This window comes from Populus euphratica, unplaced genomic scaffold, assembly GCF_000495115.2.
Source record: "Populus euphratica unplaced genomic scaffold, PopEup_1.0 scaffold2650.1, whole genome shotgun sequence".
NCBI lineage: Eukaryota > Viridiplantae > Streptophyta > Magnoliopsida > Malpighiales > Salicaceae > Populus > Populus euphratica.
In genome coordinates this window covers 5,964-14,388 of record NW_011502481.1, presented here as the reverse complement: position 1 = coordinate 14,388, position 8,425 = coordinate 5,964, and the positions used below count along the sequence as shown (strand labels likewise).

At 38.1% G+C, this 8,425-nt stretch overlaps 1 protein-coding gene across 1 annotated transcript; it reads right to left on the bottom strand.

The window, feature by feature from the left end:
• Nucleotides 1-314: 314 nt before the first annotated feature.
• Nucleotides 315-6,866, bottom strand: LOC105119220 (cellulose synthase A catalytic subunit 8 [UDP-forming]-like). The gene is made up of 13 exons (XM_011017347.1): nt 6,501-6,866; nt 6,205-6,281; nt 5,949-6,000; nt 5,707-5,851; nt 5,187-5,453; nt 4,428-4,773; nt 4,177-4,314; nt 3,489-3,614; nt 3,189-3,401; nt 2,415-2,667; nt 2,124-2,323; nt 1,494-1,847; nt 315-1,195 (listed from the first exon to the last, which is right to left on the bottom strand). Exons 1-13 carry the CDS (start codon nt 6,676-6,678, stop codon nt 608-610), a joined length of 2,937 nt encoding a protein of 978 aa, XP_011015649.1. The 5' UTR covers nt 6,679-6,866; the 3' UTR covers nt 315-607.
• Between the last annotated feature and the right edge of the window lie 1,559 nt (nt 6,867-8,425).

Here is an 8,425-nt window from a genome sequence, read left to right as displayed (position 1 = left end):
AAATTTAAATTTTAAAAAATAATGTTTTTTAAAAAAACATTTTTAAAATATAAAAACTTCAAAATAGATTTGTTGTCATAAAAATCTTCATCGTTGACAACAGGACCACATTATCAAAGTGGATCTACCGGTAAGATTTCAGAACAAATGGTCATGTGGGTGACTCTTGACTTGCGGACCTATGTCTTTGCTACTTTTTCGTTACTTGCAAGAATGTTTGCTTGGTCCTTGTCAGGTGCAGTGAGCCTGACAGGTAACCAAATGGTTCGAGGAATTACTATGAAATCAATGCAGAGGTGATGGCACACCAAACCTGAGAAAGAAGACAATATCGTGTCTATGTATCCTTATGCTTTTCTCGATTCAAGGAAACACAATCAAAACCTATATTTTTACATAATATCTCGTCACAGCAATTCTTAGACCTTTCGCTCAGCAAAAGGAGCATTTCAAACTGTTCAAAACTTCAGAGAATAATCATCTTGCAGTTCATTTAAATACTGACAGCAATATATGCTTTCTTGAGAGAAACCACAACGAGGATCATATTCCAATTCCCAAAGGTTTTGTAACCCCAAAATACTGGGAGAGACTTATTGGAGGTAGCTCAGCAATCAATGGAAATGCAGGTCTCCGCAACCAAGGTGTTATCAACTTTGTTAACGAATGGATTAATCTTGACCCAAACAAGAGAGAAGACAGAGGCCAACAGCACTGACCAGAGAACAACAATGGTTGGTGTTCTGTTTTGGCGACCCATTAGACCTTTAAGGAATGGATAGAGATGAAGAATCACCCAGAAAGCAAAGAACACCTTGCCAAAGAGAGGCCCCCATGCTTCATATCCTTTGTTAAGTGCATCAGAGAATCCAGCAACAACACCAACAATATTGATAATGAGAAGTGTTGTTGGAGGAATCAAAAGTGTTGTCCACTTGACCATATATAGCTCCCCAAATTCTGTATCTTCGGCTGCTTTGGCTGTGACAGTGAAGTTCGTATCGATGCCAGCCAACATTTTTAAGAATCCCTGGAAGACCGCAAAGAGATGGGCTGAAACACCTCCGATCACCCAGAATTGTTCATTACGCCATAAATCTTCAATGCTGACACCACTCCATCTTAGCTCAAGCACCGCAGTTACAATGATGGAGATAAAGAGGCCAAGAAACAGCATACTTGCCAGGTTTGAGAGCTGGATCAGTGACAAGGTACAATACATATTCAGTCCCTTTAGCACATGATTACTAGTGGAACATGAACTGTAGATTGAATTTGGCAAACTGTGATTTTTAATATCGCACAGAAAATTGGTGACGCAGAATAGCAAACTAGTAATAGTATGCATAGTTCAATGGCTTGAGAAGCATTGTTCCAACTTCTACCTAGCAAAACATTTTAAATTTGCCCTAAGAATAACTCACAAGTAAAGAGACATGATTTTGCAACCATTTTTCATTCTAGGATGAGAAAAGGAAGATCATAAAAATTACCGTTGGTATGATGAATTTTCCGGTGAGCAGACAAACTGCAGGAATTGTGCAGTAGGCAATGAGAGGGAGGGATGTAAATGGGTACACAATGGTGTTTATATACGCAAGCCTTTGGAGCCATTTAAGACGGCCTCCTCCGAAACCGTACCAGAGGGGACAGTGTCTGCTAAAGAAAATTTCCACAGAACCAAGAGCCCATCGGAGGACCTGGTGCAATCTATCAGACAGGTTGATGGGTGCAGATCCTTTGAATGCAGGCCTTACAGGCATGCAGTAAATTGATCTCCATCCTCGGCAGTGCATCTTGAAGCCACTTAAGATATCCTCAGTGACTGATCCATATATCCAACCAATCTGAGAAGACACAATAAAAAGGTTTAAAATCGACAATACAACCAAGCCAACTAGGTCCAAACTGAAAACCACCAGCATAATTCCTACTTGAATGTTAATGCAATAGAAGGTCACATCATGTTTTCAACTAAAAAATCAAGAATTCAAGATTGAAATGACAGTCTAGGGTAGAAAATGCTGTGAATATTCAATTTAGTATTGTGATTGTGATAATAATTGTTTTTTAAAATAATTTTTATTTAAAAATATATCTAAATAATTTTTTTTATGTTTCACCTCTTTTCCCCATTCAGTCTTCTCTTCGTAGCCACACCCTATGACATGAATTGCTTCCTTGATGAGTGTTGATGAGTTCGCAGACTCAGGTACTCCTCCATTCTCCATTAGCGTAGACTCAATGAAGACAGAAGATAAGCCAAAAGTTTTCTCAAAGCTCAACTGGGAGATCAGCATTGACCTTTCATGCTCATCATAATCTGCAGGAGAAAAGGCCCCAGTATAACTTAGTGAGTGAAAATTCTGTTAACCTATCATCTAATCCAACTCTCTTAAAAAATTTAAACTTACTATCAATCTCTGTAAGATTAAATATGGCAGCATTGAGATCCTCTCTTTTTGCATCTCTGTAAACCTCAGCTGGATCTTGAGCAGGCTTCTTCTTTGAGGGGCAGCAACATGAGAAGCAGGATGAAGAATCCTTTCCCTTGCGTAAGCTGGGCATAGAAGGAGGCCCGTAGCCGTAAAGTGCTTGCCTATTGAAAACACAACCAGTTCCTACATATACTGGTCCTTGAATGCCATCCAACCCCTTCATGTTAACCTGACAATAGAATAGAAAGAATTGTCAGAATTCAAAAGGCTATAAACAACAGGAGCCAGGATATTATGGCAATGTTGTATTATTTTCAAAATCAGCATATTGTTGCCTAATTTTCCACTTCTTCCACTTTCTGCTCTGAGTAAAACATGTGTTGCACATCTGTCTGTCGATAGGAATTGGGAGAGCAAAAAGATTAATGATAAAGAGGATTTGAAGGGCCGATGTATCTATCTGAACTTCATTGTAGATTAACTTGAAATAAGTTTGAAGATACTGATTTCTGTCATTTATTTAAATAAGAAATAATTTCTAAACTTAAATATTCACATGACCTGAAAAGACCAACTTCCATACCCATCAAATGACCTAGCTATTTAAAAACTTCAGGATAAAAAAAAAAATGGAAGAAAATGTTTCTGCTACTCTAGTTTTATTTCTTTTTGAGAATTATAATCCAGATAACTTTACCATTTTATGTTCAAATTGAAAAGAGGAGAAGATTAAGCTCGATTTAGCCTTACATCAAAGAAAACTACGTTACGATTGGCGTAGCGATCACTCTTATCTATGCCATCAAACCTCTGAGGGAACTGCACATAGCATACATCTCGACCTACTTGTGGGTCCATCAGGATGCACATTGCCTCTCGAACAGCCTTGCTATTGTTTACATAGTGATCACAATCAACATTGAGGATGTAGGGAGCATTTGTGAGAACTGCAGACACTCTCACCTGTATAAAGCCATTCGTGAAGTGTTAGTCCAACTCCAACACGAGGTTCATATGAAGCCTTACCAATCTTAAATTATTTGTACAAACCAGAGCATTTTCTGCACCAGCCTTTTTGTGGTGCTGGTAGCCAGGTCTCTTCTCCCTGGAGACATATACTAGACGAGGTAGTTCATTTCCTTCAATGTCACGAGCTCCAGTATTTCCAAGGAAGACCTGTCAAGAAAACGGCCATATATGGTTATTGAATTTTCAGATAACATGGAGTCACTTTCATGGAAGAGTTTTATGGATGTGTCAAATAGACTGGAGTCGCAGGATCACATGGGCTTCTAATAAATATTGAAGGAACACATAAAAGATCAGTATCTTGCTCAGAAAAGAAATGCAAAAATTGGGCCATAGGATTTTATTTCGAAGCCTTGAGGATTCTGAATTCAAAAAAATGTTTCAATTATTTCATAAATTCCAAATAAACCACTGTCCCTTAGATTACTAAATGCATCAGGAATCTTTCTATGGTAATTGCAGCTTTAAGCCAGAGAATTTTCACATCTTAGATGTATCATGAAATCAATTTTGAAAATTTAGATAACAGTAGTGCAGATCCTTTATTTCTCTTGATCTTACTATAGTAGCAGGGATATTAAAGATATCCTGTTGATCTCATTATCTTCAAAAGGTTAAACAGCTTTACTGAACCAATTAGCAATAGACTTTCTACCCAGTACTAACATGAAAAATCAAGCAAGATTCAAAAGCCAATGAAGATTTCAACCTGAATCATGCCAGGATGATCACGTGTGTTATTCCCAGGCCAAGGTGTTCCATCTTGCATAGTCCATCCTTCTTCAGGTGTTTTCTGAGCCTTTGCTACCAGGGCATTAACTCGGACTTTGTACTCTTCATAATCCCTCTGAAACAAAATAGAAGGACATGACAAATGACTTGTAACCAAAACCAATTACATAATGCCTTTTCAGAAAGGATGAGTATTTGAGAATTGTGTAATAAGAGCTCAGAGCTTACTTTCATTGCTCTACGTTCTTTCACGAAAGAAGGTTGAACCTTGTCTTTCAAGTAATCAATTTTCTGTGAGAAGTAAAACTCCGGTGCTCTTGGTTCAATTGAGTATTTTTTGCAGAACGGAACCCACTTCCTTGCAAACTCAGCTGTTTCTACCAGAGATTCAAATGTAAGCATAGCTGCACCATCATCAGACACGTAGCAGGAAACTTTATCGACGGGATAGTCCACAGCAAGGATGGAAAGGACTGTATTGGCAGTGATCAATGGCGGTTCTTTCAGTGGATCAACAGTACTCACGAAAAAATCCACACCAGCAAGCTGAGAAGGCTCACCCTCTCTTTCATACCTGGTATGGCATTGTGAACATCATATCATTTACACTTCGATCAGCACATTGTACGGGTGCATTTATGTTTTCTGCAGTTATTTTGTGCTCTTCCTACATGTACTACCTCTACGTTATTATGTGTATTGATATGCACAGCAAACTTAGCCCTGCCAACACCTCGACATGAAGAAATGGATAAACAGCTATTGATAAAGGTTGGAAACTAACAGTTGTATTTGTTTTTGAGTCTCACAGAAGGTAAGGTTGTATGCGTCGTATAGCTAATGTTTGTGAGCCACTTTTAGCAATAAAAAAAAGAAAAAAGAAGATGGTAAATTATGCAGATGACGGTGATTTTGTGTCAAATCATAATCTTCAGTTTTTAAAGGCTTTACTAGTAACATGAGATTTTTTGATTCCATATAGTGTACCTTGCAGACAGCCTTTCGATAAACGTTTCTCTATTGACAGGATTCCACTTGGGGAACTGATCCAACACCCAAGAAAATGCAAACCAGATCTCACATATGACAGAAGTAAGCCACAGGCCAAAGGCACTATCGACAGGATTTGTTATTCTGTAGTGGAAGAAGAGGCCCAGAATGACCAGTCGCATAATGATCACGGCTCTGTATGGTGTGAGTTTGTTGCGTGGAATTGGATAAACAATTGAAAGCGGCTCCGAAGCCTCTGCAGACCTGCAAATTGGAAAGGAAACATCAAATGAAAGACGCCTTGGCATTGATTCTTTTGTTTCGACTTTAATGAATAACTGTTGGATGAGACATTTAACCATCAACAGTTGATAAAAAGCTTCAAGTAGCTTGCAAGACCTTACAACATGATTAATTTGAAAACACCATCTTTATTCCTTCAAGTTTAGATACCTCGATCTCAGTCTTCTCCTTGTGCAGTGTTTCAAAATCAAATAAGCCATGTTTTTGTACTTACGGTTTCTCTTCCATCTGCTGTTCCGTAGGAACTTGAGCTGGTTCATTTTCAGCCTTAGGACTACTCTTTTTCTTCTTGTTCTTTTTATCCTTCCAACTCTCCACCCGATTCTTCCAAATTGGATTCCCATATTCATCATTCATTTCTTCACAAAAACATAGGATGCGATAGATAACCCCAAATAAAAAAGAAGAGAGTTCAAGAAAAACAAAATGATCTTTAGAAAAAGCAAGGTCACTAACCGCTATCCACAGTGGACACACTACTGATATGTCTAGCATGAATTCCGACATCCTGTACGAACCAAGGTTAATTAAACAATGCTGCCAGAATCCCAACATTTGAAACATTATATATATAACACGCAGCAGGCTTAAAACTTCATGGATGAAACTAGAAAAAAACTTGATAGTTCTTCTTGAGTTTCTTTAAATCAAAAATTAAAATAAAATCATGAGTCTCTTATGCATCATTTAACATTTTATGAAATAGTTATACCTGAGAATCGTTGAAGTGAGATGCCATTGTGGATTGATTGCCAGACCCCTTCTTTTCTACATCATCCAGCAAGTTCTCTGGAGAAAGCAGGCATAAATTAGCATATGAATAGTAAATAAAGAGGTGCGTGACAAGCAAATGGAAGGGATTTTCAAGAATAGGAACCACTATGAAAGTTTCAAACCCTGAAATTAAACCGCATAGTAAAAAGAAAAAAATCTGACACATTGATTTACCAGACCATAAGAATGTATTAACAAAATCAGCAAAAGATAACTTCAAGATGGGGGTGGTACCATCATATGGCGAGCCACACCGCAAGCAAACTTTCCGGCCCTCTTTGATTTCAAACTCAAAACAAGACTTGCACATGGGATAGTTACACTCATGGCAAGCCACAAATAGCTCACCATTGGCATCATGCCCCACCTGTTCACCACAGGTATGGCATATAGGAGCCCCAGATTCCATCATCCTGCTTATTACCACTTTACCAGCTCTATACAACTCCAATTCTTCAATTCTTTCAAGAGGGTCTTCCTCTGCTTCCTTCCAATCTTTTGTTTTGGCCTTGTTTTTATATCAAATACCCTAACCAAAGCTAGGGTGTGTTGGTGTCTTTCAGAGGGTGGTACTGACATTTTTGTAATGGCGAAGAGAAGGTTGAGGGTGGTGGGTTGGTGAGGTATGGCGGTTGGGGAGTTAGTGTCATGTGTTTTGCAGAGAAACACAAGTGAGAAGCAACGTCTATTTTTTGGGGTGCAAGTGACTAATTTTGAAAAATTTGCGGGAAATTTAAGGAAGGTTTCTGTTGGGCAGAGCACATCTTCAACTAACAAACTTTCAATACAAGTCATCAATACATGATCTTGGGCTGGGATGCCATGTGAACAGAAAACTGGCAGGATCCAGATGGTCTAGTGTCTAACATCGGCATGGTTCCCATAATCATCAATCATCAATCATCATATCAATGTGTCAGGGTAGTTCTCTCTCTGAAACGGAAAAAATAGAAAGAAACGTAGAATGGAGATCTCTTTTACGACGCTGAGCCCACATATCTGGTTGTTGGTCCACTAATAGGTACAGGATTAACAGTTTATGGCTACATAATTGCAATACCAGAAACGGCAGTTTGCAACTTCGAATCAGACTATAAAGAGTAACCCCAGAACAAATGATGGGCATAAATAAGTGACTATAGAACCCATCTCTTGTTAAATTTACATAATATGCATTTGTTTTGTAACTTCTTTTGCAAATTGCTAGACCAGAAGTGAACAAAGCCATTCAACGAACCGGAAACTATCGTCTCCTGAACAGAATCAAGGCATGCTCTCCAGACTATGATGTTGTAGCTCTAATCTAAGAAACAGAATTGACCTCTACTACTTTTTTTGCGTCACAAATAACAAGTTTTCTGAATCAATTGGAGTTTTACGGAACCAATTGACCTGCCAGAATGGAAAGTATGAGATGAAAGGATTCTAACACGAGCAAAAGACAATAAAAATTGACCTTTTTCTCAAATCAATGTTAAGACATAGAAAATCTTCGTTGCCATCGGTCTGCCCTGCTTCATGATATTTGGAGCAATCCCACATTTTCACTGATCAACTTATCATTTCCACCGATCAACTTATCATTTCCACCAGAAATTATCAGGTTCCTCTTCTCCCCGAAGTTTGAAAATGTGACACAGGACACAGCAGCAACATAGCCACCCACATAGTAATCCAAATGTAACCTATTTCTTGCAAAATCTCAAGATTCTCTTCCTTACTTCTATCACGACCTGAATCCCGAATCCATGACCGGCACATAGGCAATGTTTCCCTTCAAGGTTCCATACCTATGCGAACCCAAACTTAGAAATTTATTCTAACTCAATCAGAATTCAACGCAACATTAATAACAAAATCAACTTCATAATATAATTGAATTGTCTTAATACAAGAGTCAATATAATTTCATAGTTTCGGAGCACTAATTAGACATAAAGAAAAATGCACGGATTACAACCAAAAGAGCAGGTTCTGAAGGTCCAACAAAAGTGACCTGTTATCAAGCTATAAGCCTGAAAATGATAAATAATGAGAGTGTGAGTTCAACAACTCAGTGAGTAGATAATGTTCAATACACACACACGAGATAATACAATAATGAGAAATATATATATAAGTATGGATTTAGGGTCTTATAAAAAGGTTTCTCAAATAGG